At 50.5% G+C, this 13,806-nt stretch overlaps 1 protein-coding gene across 3 annotated transcripts in view; it reads right to left on the bottom strand.

Annotated features, from left to right (window-relative positions):
- DAPK1 (death associated protein kinase 1) overlaps positions 1-13,806 on the bottom strand; it is a 209,710-nt gene that overhangs the window by 23,158 nt on the left and 172,746 nt on the right. The window contains exons 20-21 of one of the 3 annotated variants that reach the window (XM_060014996.1): positions 2,691-2,913; positions 315-536 (exon numbers count right to left, since the gene is read on the bottom strand). In XM_060014996.1, the coding sequence (XP_059870979.1) occupies positions 481-536; positions 2,691-2,913 (279 nt within the window). In that variant the 3' untranslated portion in view covers positions 315-480. Of the gene's footprint in view, positions 1-314; positions 537-1,325; positions 2,131-2,690; positions 2,914-13,806 lie in introns of those variants that run through there. The other 2 variants (XM_060014995.1, XM_060014994.1) reach the window with 2 other exon arrangements.

Genomic DNA, 13,806 nt, shown 5'->3' with positions numbered 1-13,806 from the left:
CAGACAGCTCTGGGATGAACTAGGTGTGACCTTAGTCCAGGGGTCACACACTCCAATGCACTCCTGAAATGTCATTTCTGCCACAGGGCAAACCTTCGGACACGGGCGTGGAGGGGTCTGCTCCTGAGCTCTCCCGCCTGGAGTTAGGGCGCTGTGTGAGACAGGGTGAAAGGCAGAGCCAGGGCCCCTCTACATGGGGTAGCCGCTCCTCTCCACTAACCGGCTCCAGGTGGAAATGTGAATCCAGTGTGGCCAGAGCTACCAACTTGTTACAAGAAACCAAATAGCCAACTTTTTAGGTGAGACCTCTTGATTTTATTTATTTATTTATTTTTGGCTGCATTGGGTCTTCGTTGCTGCACGCGGGCTTCTCATTGCAGTGGCTTCTCTTGTTGAGGAACACGGGCTCTAGGCTCGAGGGCTCCGCAGTTGTGGCTCACGGGGTCTAGAGCGCAGGCTGAGTAGTTGTGGCATAAGGGCTTAGTTGCTCCGCGGCATGTGGGATCTTCCCGGACCAGGGCTCGAACCCGTGTCCCCTGCATTGGCAGGCGGGTTCTTAACCACTGTGCCATCAGGGAAGTCCAGACATCTTGACTTTTAAACGTTGGAAGCTAATTCAATGTTTCTCCTTCCCCTCACACTACACAACGCTGCAGCTCACCAGGCTGCTGACCTCTGACCTTATTTCCCAGCGCCTCGAGTTACTTTTCTCTCTGCTGAGTGTAGTGGGGGAGGTTCTCCTGGTCCAGAGCACCTGTTGTCCTCGAGAGAATCTTGTGTCAGGCAGCCCCATGACCCAAGTCTCTCTAAGCCCTGGCTGAAGGACACAGTGAGATTTGCTGATAATGCAGCCATCCTGAGCTGCATTTTATCAAGAATCTACTTCTGGATTCTTCCAGATGTGGGAAATTGACCAGAAGGAAGATGAATGGAGACATTACTTCTGAGGGGTGAGGGTTGAGCCGTTCTCCCTCCGGGGGAACCCAGATGTCACTTGATTTGTGGCTGCTTCAGGTTAGCCCATGGGCTCCCGAGGTATAAATTCATATCCAATACGACTTATAAAAATTCCAGGTCACAGATCTGGATAGCTCTCATCTCTTTGTCTTTCTCTGTCTCTGCTCTTTGTCTCTGTCTCTCTGGCCCCCTGCCGCCCCCCCGCCCCGCCAGAGTCAGACTGGAGTGACCTTAACCCACAGCAGGAGAGAGCTGGTTCCCTCTAGGGGTGACACGAGGAACTGCTAGAGAAGCTCACTTTGAACCTTGAAGCAATACTGGTCTGGCCCACACATGAGAGGCTCAACTTAATCATGAAACCTGGAAAACTATCGACTTCTGAGAAGGGGTAGACCTATCTTACATACTGAAATTGAGCAAAATTACAGTGGAAAATGGAAAACATGAGCACATATATGCCCCAAGGCAGACGGAGTTATAAGTATCATGAATAAGCCCTGGCTCAGAAGCCAGACACTTCCTGAATCACCAGCTGTGTGACTCCGGGCAGTCTACTTGACCCCTCAAGGCTTCAGCAGAAGGGTGGTAAAAATGCCAATAAGTCTGTCACGTGGATTAAATGAGGGTCACACATACCACATTCTGCCCAGCTCCTGGCACGTCGTTAGTACTCAGTACGCATTAGCAACACGTGTTAGCAATACTGTAATCATTCTAATTGTATATCCATTTTGGTTACACTTCTCCCCCTAGTTTCAATTCTATTGCTGTGTTCGGAGGGGAGAAGTGGAAAGGGGCATGCAGATCTCGGTCAGCTGTCCCTCACTCCAGCTAATGCTGCCCAGGCATCCTTCCTCACGGAGACAGAAATGACATAGAAACACAAACTTTAAAACATTTGTTTTCATCCTAGGGAACAGATATGGCACCTTCGTAATACGTACAGAAAGTGAGTCTGGGGCACAGAGTTTCAACACTGACATTGTTTAGGAAATTCTCTGAAGGTCTCTATTCTTACCTTTGAAAACCTTAATTTCCTCACTCTAAAAGGGTGGGTTTAGGAAAAATGACACCCCAGACTGCACCACTTCCTCTTGCTCGCTGCAGGTGTTTCTCCCTGGGGAGGGACAGGCCACCCTGGAGTTCCGGGTGTGAACCCGTTGATAATCGCATCTGTGGGAGGTGGAGGCAGACGGCAAAATCGTCTTCCCGACTAGGGTCCAGGTGAACAGACGGGCTGACCGAAAAGCCATAAAGGAGCCTTTCAAAGCCACCACCCCACTTCCAGATACACGAGGACGGGCTTCCCCGTGCACCCAGCTTTGTGGCTCTGTGCTCTCGCATTCCTGGATGTGCCCGCAGCATTCCAAGAAGAAAGCATAAGGGGTGAGGACCCGTCCTGCGGGCTGATATTCCATCCGTGCAACCTTGAACCTATGTCAGTCCAAACAAGCTCTTTGTGTCTTCAAGGGCAGAGTCCCCGAGCAGAACACGACTGTGCCATTTTGCACGTTCGTGATTGCGGACCGTGATTTCAGTGAGGCCCTTTCCTCGCTAGCACCAGGGCAGGGTGCACTCACTGGCCAAGAGCCAGGAGGACCACACCTGGAAGCCACCAAGGCGGCGGGAACCGGTCAGCCTCAGGCCAAGTGCTCCAAACAAAGCCACACCTCCTCCCAGACCTTGACCTTGGAAGTACCCAGTGGAGAGACAGGGGCTGGTGGGGTGCCTACCTGCCGGCTTGGAGGCCAGGGGTGAGGGTGGGAACCGGGTGGAGTTGGTGGAGGACAGCCGGGGCCGGCGTCTTCGGAAGAAGCTCCTCAGCAGCCCACACTTGAGAGATTCCACCAGGGTGGTCTTCCCAGACCCCGAGTGGCCGAATAGCTTCAGCTTGATTCTCGACTGCAGGTTCTGTGTGGGTCTCAGTTGCTGGATGAAGAGTCCTCGGTGCGTGTCCTGAATATAGATGAGAGAGGGACTGTTAGTCACAGGAGAAGTGCAGCCCCGGAGCAAAAGGCACACGCTGATTCCCACGGTTCAGGACCGCGCTGCTGCATCCTTCCGGTCTGCGAGTTTTCTTTGCCTTTTTAAAAAAACTGAGGTTATAAGTGACCTATAACGTTCTATTAGTTTCAGGTGTACAATGTAAATGATTTGATGTCTGTATATATTGTGAAATTATCACCACAGTAAGTCTAGTTACCATCCATCACCACACATAGCAACAATTTTTTTCCTTGTGATGAGAATTTTAAAGATCTATTCTCATCAACTTTCAGATGTGCGGTACAGTCACCATGCTGTACGTTACATCCCCAAGACTTATTTAACTTATAACTGGAAGTTTGTACCCCAACCTGCAATTTCTACCCAGGTGGCAGATATAGTCTGTTCTATTCCCACTGCATTAAAAAAATTTAACTGTAAAATAAACATACAATTCACCATTTTAAAATGAACCATTCAGAGGCTTTTGGTGCGTGTACAATGTTGTACAACCATCACTGCTATCTGGTCCCAGAGTGTTTTCATCCCCCCACAAGGAAACTCTGTGCCCACGAGCAGCCACTTCCCAGGCCCCTCTCTGCCCGGCTGTTGGCAACCACCGATGTGCTCTGTCTCAGTGGATTTGCCTTCCTCCATTGCATTTTGATACACAATGAATTGGATGGAGCAACTCCTGCCAAGTGGTCCATTTAAAAGTGAAATGGGGTCAGCCCCGTTAGACAGGTCAGGTCACCTCCTCCTCCTGGGTGGAGGGGTCTTGTTCCTTTACGACGCTCTGAAGGTACGAGATGATGAGAAGAAGGGCATCACGTGGTACAAAGCTAAATGCTGGGGAGGGGCCTGGGGGCCATGACAACCTTTCCGCTTTCTTCTTTCTCAGCCCTACAGGGGAGAAGCAGGAGTCTCCGCAGCCCTGGATAATTCACACATTCATCATCAAACATTTATGGAGGACCTCCCGTGTGCTGGAATGGGAAGGTCTACACCCGCCCCAGATCCACAGTTTTGGGGGGACACAGACATGCGAACAGTGTGACATCAAATATAACATGGGTGCTTTTGAAGGGATGGTGCTGCTGAGGTGCTCTGTGCCCCCAGAGAACCCACCTCAAGGGCTACGTGGGGGGGGGGGGCATTGATCACGCCACCCTGGCTCCATCCCAGACTCACACACCCGGCCCGCTTCCCAGCTCCTAACCCAGTAATAACAGCCTGTCAGAGCTGTGGCTTGCAGCCTGAAGTCGAGCCCTTCTCCCCTACCCACGATGATCCCCTTTGTTTTAGCTTGTTAACTTCCACGCATGCCAGGAGACCTATCTTGCTGTGGCCTCTCCAGGAGGTTTCCTCACAGGCAGGCTCAAGCGCACGTGTGGCTCTCCATCGTCACCCCACTAGACTGTAGGGTAATCATGTGACACTCTTCTCCTTTAGACTCAAGGGCCAGACCTTGAGGGGAGAGATGGCATCCCCAGCACCTGGCACAGGTAGGATGCCCGATAAAGAGGTGTTGTGTCAATGATGTACTCAGGGGGTGACCCACGCAAGAGCGTTTCGGAGGCAAGTGTCTGCCTTTCCCTTTCAGTGTGACCTCAGACCTGGCCGGACCACTGCTTCCAGACCCAAATCCTGGGAGGCGCTGATTTACTGCTGATCTCTTCCAGCTGAGCCACCGTTACTTTTTTCCACCAACGACCAAGGACGGGAGCGTGCTCAATAACAAACACGGCTCTCCTGAGTTCCTACCCCCATTTTCTCTTGGTAAACTCTGACCCCTCTTTCTCAGCAGGGGCAACACTGTCCCCTAGCTGGCATTTTGGAAATGGACGGTAGCAGCTTTAGTTCTCAGTGTTGGGGGATACTGCTGGCGGTGGGTAGGTGGGTGCTAGGGGTGCTGACGTGTACATACAATGTCCTGAGCGGTAAGCATTCTCTTGAGTCGGCCTGACTTCTGAGTGTCTGCTGAGCATTTATATAAGAGAAAAACCTTGTTTATGATCATCTGAGCTTAGGACTTAATTGCTTTTACATATGACTCAGAGGGTTTTAGGAGGGCTTGGATTAATACATAGTGACTTTCCCAAGAACGCAACTATTTTATACGCTGGTGGAATTACATATACATGGGTTTTTTCCCTAATCTTTCAGGAGCTGTGATCCCCACTTCTGAAACGTCAGCCTGTTGCTGCTGTATTTGAGTTGCCATCCCTCCCACATCCGTGGCATCTGTAGGTGTTACATTCAGTGATTCTGCAGATGGGTCCAAGTATCTGCCAATTTCACAATGTCTCCTCTTTGCCTGTGCTCCACATTTACATACACATTCTATTATACTATATATATTCCTTCGATGTCTTTGTTATATTATAGTTAGGGCACTCTATTGATCTTTTATTTTATTTGTATTTTTAAAATATTTATTTATTTGGCTGTGCCAGGTCTTAGTTGTGGCATGTGGGATCTTCAGTTGCGGCACACGGGCTCTTAGTTGTGGCACGCGGGATCTAGTTCCCCGACCAGGGGTCGAACCTGGGCCCCGTGCATCGGGAGCACGTGAGTCTTAACCACTGAACCACCAGGGAAGTCCCTCTATTGATCTTTTAAAATTACCTGTGTAGGTACATTGTTACCTTTGAATTTTATTTTGGGAGAGTAAAGGGGCAACACAATATGTACATTATAAAGTATTGGGTCGGCTAGGGTTGGAAACCATGGTTGGGACAGTGATCTGGTTTCTTTTTCTAACATTAAGCACTGCATTGGGTGGAAGAAGCTGGGGCATCTTGCCAGCAATTTCCCTGAATTATTACCCAAGTCAGCACAGAAGCTGAAAAGTTCTATCCTGAGACAGTGACTCACTGGGGTGTTGCTGAGCAGGCATGAAGAAATCGGGTGCTGGCATTCTCCCCCATGCCATCTACTGCTGCCGATGAGTCCATGACCCCCTGAAAGAAATCTACCATTTCTCGTTCTAATTTAATCTCCGAAACCAGCCCATTATCTTCCCTCTAAGTCAGGGCCCGCTACACCTCCACCCACCTCACGCTGAGTGTCTGAACTGGAAGCATCCCCTTCTGCTAGGAGTACCTCACCGAATAAATTAAAAACTTCTCCACCTATTTCATGACCCACAGCCACCTAATACGCCCAGCCCCTTTGTGTGAAGCCAGTATCTGCTTCTCCCGACACAGTGCAAAGGCACTGCTTCAGTCCCGTCATTAGGTCTGGACGCACTGCGCAGTGAATCGCTCGCTGCTCTCTTCTGTTTCGTGCCTTCCTAGTCCTGGCACTGTGAGTTTGGCCAACATGTCTGTCCCGTGTGAAGGAGTGAGGGCACTTCTGCCCTTTCTGCACGAGTCCCCGCAGGCCCTTCCTCTCTGAGCAGACATGCACCGAGGGACCCGATGGACACAGGTGCTACCCTGCGTGCTTCCAGCAGCAGCTCTGAACCAAGATGGGCTTGCCCTACGCAGCTGACAGACGGTATGTCTCCACTTTGCTCAGGGTCGCCTGAGCCTGAGAGCCCCGCTCACTCCTCCCCACTCCACGCAGGGCAGTGGCGGGCCGGCAGTGGCTGGCAATCTGTTTGTCTGCTTCCCGGGTCAGCCCCAGAAATAGGGGCAAAGAGGGACGAGAAGCCAGCGACAGTGGGCTGTGACCTTGGTCCGGTTAGTCCAGGTTAAACAAGAATCCTGCAGGGTCACGTTTACAGAAAATCCCCCACCCCTGATATCTGAGCAAATTCTTCATGCCCAACCTTGATACCTGATCACCCTGGCGCGCCTTCAGCAAGAATCCTGATGACTATTATAACCTTTAAAACTTCCTATTTTCCCGCTGCCTCAACATCCCTGCAAACAGGCTGTGAGTGCCGGCCTAGGTGCACCCGTCTGCAAGGTGGCCTCAGCCACAAGTTCCCCTTCCTACCCTCCCAAGGGTGACCCCGTGACGTTCAAACGCACCAGTGACACTGCCCCCCGCTCCCCCTGCCTTTCCTCATGTACCCACCTTGATCCCTAGCAAAGGCACTTGCCACGGGGGCTTGCAGCTTGCCCCTGGCTTGAGTCTGAGCTCTGTGGCAACGCTCTAACCCCTGTCTCTCTGGGACCTATGATATAAAAAGCTATGTTTTGCCCTGAGCCTCCCCTCTGTCTCCTCTTGTGGCCACAACCGGCTGACCATCTCATAAGAGAATCTAAAGCACTCAATCCAGCAAGAAGCCTCCCAGCCTTTGGGTTTCCTCTTAGCAATTTTCCACCCACTGACCTCCCCCCACCCTTGCTCCTTGGTTATAAATCCCCACTTGTCTTTGCTGAAGTTGGGGTTGAGCCAGTCTCTTTCCCCTGCTACACGCCCACTGCAGTACCCCTGGAAGGGTCATGAATTATTCTTTCACGAACGGAGGAGTTGTGACAGATGCATTTCCTGTCTGCAGGAGTCACTTCCACATTTGTATCTTCCAGCTTATGCTGTCTTTTCACTCACATCCCTTATTAAACCTCAAAGAAACCTTTGTGGTTAATGTGGTCGTTCTCTGTTTCAGATGTGGAAACCAAGGCTCAGAGGGGCCAAGACACTTGCCCAAGGCAAAGACAGAACTCACCACCAGGTCTCTTTTCTACCACTGCTGTCAGTGAAAGGGAGGTGGTGGGTTTCTCAGAAGGGGACTGGGGAGCAGGGAGCGGGAAACAAGGATTTGCAGATCGAGAGCAGAATCTCAAAGTGGGGATGTCTTGAGTTACAAGCACTGTGAATATCCAAGGAGGGCCATTTCCAGTTTGTCCCACTCAGAAGACACTTCCCAGTTAGTGCAGGGTCCCGATTTAAAGTAAGATTTATCAGTCATTGCGACGATAAAGGCAAGTAGAATGAGAAGGGGCCCCCCTGCTCTGGATTTGCATGGACAAAGGGCACATTTCGGCACCTCATTTTTCCTAAGCAAATGAGTTGGATTGCTGGCCCGTGTTAACAGGCTCCACATCCTCGGGGAGCCTCAGGGAGGCTTCAAGTTTCTTTTTTTTTTTTTTTTATGAAATTGCAGATTGAGCCTTCATCTGGAGGGGCTGTGCTCATCTCAGAACCCATCACTAGCTCACATGTTGTTTCCCCAATAATAACTGTCCTCAGGAAATCTTTTGTCCAAGAAAATACCGCTTCACTGGACTGACAGCTCGGCTTTTACAATGTCCTCAATTCCAGACGATCATACGAACACACGTGCATTCTCACCTTTCAAGTGGAGGTGAATGGCGGGCAGATGAGAAAAATAATTCGCAGGCCAAAGAAAGGGGTACAGGGGGTGCAAGCCATCCCACGTTCCTGCCCTCTGCCCAGGGCCTTTGCACATCTCCTGGCCCTTCCTTTCCCCTTCCACCAGGACCTGCTGGCCTGGGCTGGGATGGACTCATTCACCCTTCACCTTGCCCTTGGGAAGATGAGCCAGGAAACTTCTCTCCATCAAGACTGACAGAATCCACCATTACCTTGAAAGGCAAGGAAAAGCAAGATATACTCGAGATTTCCTGTCTAAGGAAATTTAACCTCGTCCTCGGGGATGACCCCTCTTCGTGCTCACTAAGAACTTTGGAGAATCTGAACACAACTGAATTTGATATAGCAACCTGAGACAGAAGTTTCTGAAATCTCTTCCCTCCTGGTGGGTGATGCGTTTCCACTTTTCACCACTAGATGTCGCAGCAGGGACGCATCCAGACCGGGGTCCCCGGGAAGGCAGCTTGCATCAGCCTGAGCGTGTGCTCTCCGAGGCAGACTATGGTTTTGATGCGGACAGGGGCAGAGGAAGGTACGGAGTGTGCTCTTGGCTAGCTCTAGAAGGTGGTAGGATATCGATTTCTTTGGAGGGGGAGCACTGAAGTCCATCCGTGGTCTATATTTAACAGAAGCTCTAAGACCCTCCCTGTGCCTGGGCTGGTCAGGTCCTCACTGGCTGGGCCGGGGAAGCATGAGCAGGGACACTGCCCGAGGGAGTGGAGGGTTCTTTGTTACCCAAGTCTTGGCTCATGCGTTGAAATATTCTCGTGTCCTGTCCCCCTCTCCCCCAAAGGCTGGCGGATGTGGCTGGGACGTGGTGGGGCCTCTTGCAAGCGGGCTGGGAAGCTGGGGGGAAGCAGCAGTGAACCCCGAGGAATCAGAATCCTAAACCAGAACCTGGGCTTCCAGGTGCTCACAAAGGTGCGTCTGTGAGAGTGGGAGGCTAGAGCACATGTTTCCCTGTTAGCTTTAACTATATACTTTAAATATTTACACAGGAAAGTGAGCTCCCTTTTGTATTCTTGCCCAAAGCTCACAGAGTAACTGAGCCTGGACAGCTCTGGTCCAAGCAGCTGTCCTATCTCACCTGGCTGCCAAGACCACCTTCTATCTGGTCTCCTGGTCTGAGCAGAGGGAAATTCCTAACCTACTTACTTAACGCACTTGGACCAATACCCAATCACCTTACCAAGATCTGTAAAGTTGGGCCTATCTTTCAGATCAGATCTCCTCGGGCATCATTTTCTGCCCCAAAGACCGCACTCAGACTCTGCTGCTAACCCCATCAGCCCCTCCTTTTTGATCTATTTCCTAGAAGGCACCTGACTCTTTACCGCCTCAAGCCCTTTTCACTCATTCCTTCTGCCTTCTCCCAGCCCTTCCTCCGGTCGGCTCCTCTTTCTTGCCTTTGGGTGTTGGTTTAAATGTCACCATCAGAGAGGCATCCCCACACCCGTAAGTGGAAAGCAGCCACCACCTGCCATCCCCTTACTTTCTCTCATTTCAGCCCATTTGAATCCCCTACACTTACACCAGGGGGCAGCAAACCTTTCTGTAAAGCACCAGGTGGTCTCTGTTGTGACTGCCACGTGCGTGTCTAGAAACCAGCCAGAGACAGGAGTAAATGGAGGGGTGTAGCTGTGCTCCCATAAAACTATATTTACAAAAACAGGCGATGGGCTGGTTTTGGCTCTATGACCATTGTTTGCCACCCCCTGACCTATCTGGCATTTTCTTATTTGTTTATTGGCTGGTCTTGCCTCTTTTGTTCGCTGTGGTCTCTTTGGGGCCTAGAACAGTTCTTGGCCTATAGTAGATACTGTGACTATCTTTTAAACGAGTATTATTTGGAAACTGCATTGCTTTTTGAAGGCCTGGTTAATTTGGGTTTCTAGTTTCCTTTCTTCCAGCACCTTTTGCCCCCTGGCAATTTAGCTTTCACTTTCTCATCTGCAAAGGTAACTAAACGTCAGCAGATTGACAGGGAGGACCATCTCCAATCTGGGAAAGCCAGATAAGAGCATGGAGAGATGACATGGCTTTCCACACGTGGCAGGATGCAATTAGACCCAGCAGGATGGGAGCAGCAACTCTTAATTATGCAAATGCAGTTTACTTGTGGTGAATTTTAAATTCTGGGCAAACTCCCAACTTTGTCCTATTTTTCAAAATATTCCTGGGCATGTTTCTTCACTGTCTAGTCTCAGGCTTAGGAAAAGCAACTACTTTTAATATCAGTTTACAGAAAAGCTGATTAGAAGGACAATCAAACAAAATAAAAATAAGCCAACTCCCCAAACCCCCTTGAAAGTAGTATTTTAAAATCAGAATGGACCTTGCAGTGATAGTAAAAATGGATGCCAATGCAAAATCTAAGTGCAAGCCCTCCCCGCCTGTCACAACACGCACCCCTCCTTTCTCTAGGAGAAGGAGAAGTGGTTTGGCTAAGTAACAACACAGTTCTTGGGCAGGTTTGGAGGGCCGGAGGGGGCTTTTTTTAGTAGTGGGGGTGAGCACCGGGGACAGTAGAGGGTGCAGCTCCTCTTTGTAAGAAGATGGTGCCTACAATGCAAGGTGGAATTGTGGGAGCCTCCAGAGACCCCGTAGCAATGGTGTGCTGGAAAACCAGCTCATTGCAGGGGGCTTGGGGCGGGGGTGGGAAAGGCCTGATCTGTAGTGTTTGCTGATTCCCGTGGTGGAAATACCACCTCCACGGCTGGTTTCAAGCCCCGAATGTGGAAGGCACTGGACACGCAGTTGGGGAGAGATGTGTATGGGGGGCTCTCCCAGACAGTACCTGGGGCCCCAACATGCCACTACCCCCAAATCGTCTCCTGCTGAACTGGATCAGAGAGGAAGATGGACTGTGTTCTTCCTACCCTCACAAGCCCCAGCTCGGCCGCCCTCTCCCCGCACCTGCCCAGATGTGCTGGCTGCAAGGGTCTCACTTCCCCGAAGTCAGCCCCCTGCTCAAAGGATCAAAATCTTCTCTCAGTTTCCTCTGGCCCACCCTCTGCTGTCCCAAGCTGGTCAACACGATGACTTTTTTTTTCTTTTTTTTCCAAATTTCTGATTTCCGTGATTGGAAAGAGTCATGCATTCACTAGGGAAGAACGGACTAGAGAGGAAGATGAAGAATAGACTTTTAAACACATCAAGTTTGTGAATCATCAGATGGAGATCAGAAGATCTATGGACATGGGCTTCCCTGGTGGTGCAGTGGTTAAGAACCCACCTACCAATGCAGGGGACACGGGTTCGAGCCCTGGTCCGGGAAGATCCCACATGCGGCAGAGCAACTAAGCCCATGTGCCACAAGTACTAAGACTGTCCTCTAGGGCCCACGAGCCACAACTACTGAGCCCGCGTGCCACAACTACTGAAGCCTGCACACCTAGAGCCCGTGATCCGCAACAAGAGAAGCCACAGGAATGAGAAGCCCGTGCACTGCAACAAAGAGTAGTCCCTGCTCACCGCAACTAGAGAAAGCCTGCGTGCAGCAACGAAGACCCAATACAGCCACAAATAAATAAATTAAAAAAAAAAAAAAAGATCTATGGACACGCAGGTGTGGGCTTCTAGAAGGAGATGAGGGATGGAGGGAGGGTTGGAAAGTCCTCAGTACGTGTCAACAGTTGAAGTCAAAGGCAAAGATGACACTACCCACTGGGAGGGGGTTAAGAGTGAACAGATGAAACCCTGGGAACGTACCAACACCTAGATCAGGCAGAAGAACAAGATGACTTTGGTTCTATTTCCAGAAGGGAAAGCTCCATGGCTTACCCCTAACAAATGTTTAAAAATATGTCCCTAGACTTGCCAACTGATTAAAGGTGAAAACACAGGGAACATTTCTGTTGCTAATTTGGCCCTTAGAAACCAAATGGCATAGCAAGGCAATTTAAGGCCAACCTCCCTGCTGTCCCAGATGCAGACTTCTCCCCATGACTGTGCTTAGGATCCACGTGGGGTGGGTAGGACTGAGGGTGGCAACACCCTAAGGGGTGTTAGGAAAGGTGCAGAGGCAGGTTTTTTGGTTTCCACAATGAATGGGGGAGGGAATACCTTAGACATTAGACGCTTGGGGGTCCTCGCATCCTCCAAGGACAGGAAGTTCCACCCACCCCAAATGCTGCTTCTGTTAACACTCTGGTGAGAAACAGTGGCAAATACGGGGGAGACAATGACATTGAAAGGAAATGGTGATAAGATGTCCCTAAGTATAAATTACCCTCTTCCCGTTCCCCTCACCCATTGTACCGGGTTGTGGACAGTCTCTTCCTGCAGATGGTCCAGGTTATGATTGCACATAAATCTACTTTCTTGGCTTTCTCTGCAGGTAGAGCCTGCTCCTTGAGGCAACCGCCCACAAGTCCTCTGCGATGCGTTCTCCAGGGATGCCCTGGGATATCGCGATCATTTTCAAGAATCAGGTTCCAGTGCTGGGTGTCCCCAAATCCCAAGCAGTTATTTATTTGGGGATTTATTTAAAAAAAAAAAAAAGATAGAGGGCGGTTAGAAATGCTTGGCAGCCGACTCCTCCCTTTCTGGAAACTCAGAAAGCTGAGGTCTAGAGCCGTTTGAGGGAATGACAAAGGCAAGCGAAAACGCACGTCTCGCTGAACACAGAGCTGGGGAAAACTCTGCTGAAGGCAATGGGGCTCTGGGTGACCCCGCGGAAGGCGACCCATGCCTGCCACAGAGCACGTGAGCTCACTGGGGGAAAGGACCGTCCCTGGCTGGTGAGGATTCAGCACCGAAGAAGCCCTGAGCCCCTGATCGAGCCCTGAAAGCAGATACTTCTGTTTTGGTCTGGACCTCTGCTCTGCACTAATTAGTATGTTGCTTAACCTTGTGGAGTCCAGGTTTCCTGCAGGAACATCCCCATCGCAGGGGTGTAAAATTACTGTGCTGCCACACATACCGAGGAGTAAATGGTGGCTGTTACTAAAAGTGACTCTCAAGTGTACCCTGCCACATTTGCCATTGCTGACGCCCCAACATCTGCTCCTGGGGGGGTGGGTCACAAGAGGAGCCTCAACATCTGCTCCTGGGGGGGCGGGTCACAAGAGGAGCCTCCACGGAAACCTCCATGTTTCCCCGGGACTCAGAGAGTGGTCCACAGGATGCAAGCAAGGGTGCCGACTGTGGCAAACACATGGTGCTTACTGTGTGCAGGCAATGCTCTAAGGACATCATTTACATCACCCATCCGACCCTCATCACCATCCCGTGAACAGCACTACATTCAGCCCATTTAACAGACAGGGAAAGTGAGGCCCAGGGCTGTTAAACTGGTGGCTAGTTCATCCAGCTAGGTGGCAGCGTGGGGACTCCTGAGTCTGTGCTCTCTCAGCCTTTACCCCATATTTTGCCTCTCAAAGCAAAGATGAGAGGTGAACTTTTAGGTAGGTTGTGGGCTCTAACAGGGATGACGTACTCTATTCACAGGCATTGAAATGACTTTCTTTGTCTCCTTACAAAAACCACAGGATAATGGTAAAATACTAAAGGTTGTCATATTTCCTCTTAAAAAAAATCTAGACACCAAAAAACAAAGTGCAAATTAATGGA

Source organism: Delphinus delphis, chromosome 6 (genome assembly GCF_949987515.2).
Source record: "Delphinus delphis chromosome 6, mDelDel1.2, whole genome shotgun sequence".
Taxonomy (NCBI): domain Eukaryota; kingdom Metazoa; phylum Chordata; class Mammalia; order Artiodactyla; family Delphinidae; genus Delphinus; species Delphinus delphis.
The sequence above is the reverse complement of the archived record's forward strand: the minus strand, read 5'-3'. Positions and strand labels throughout refer to the sequence as shown.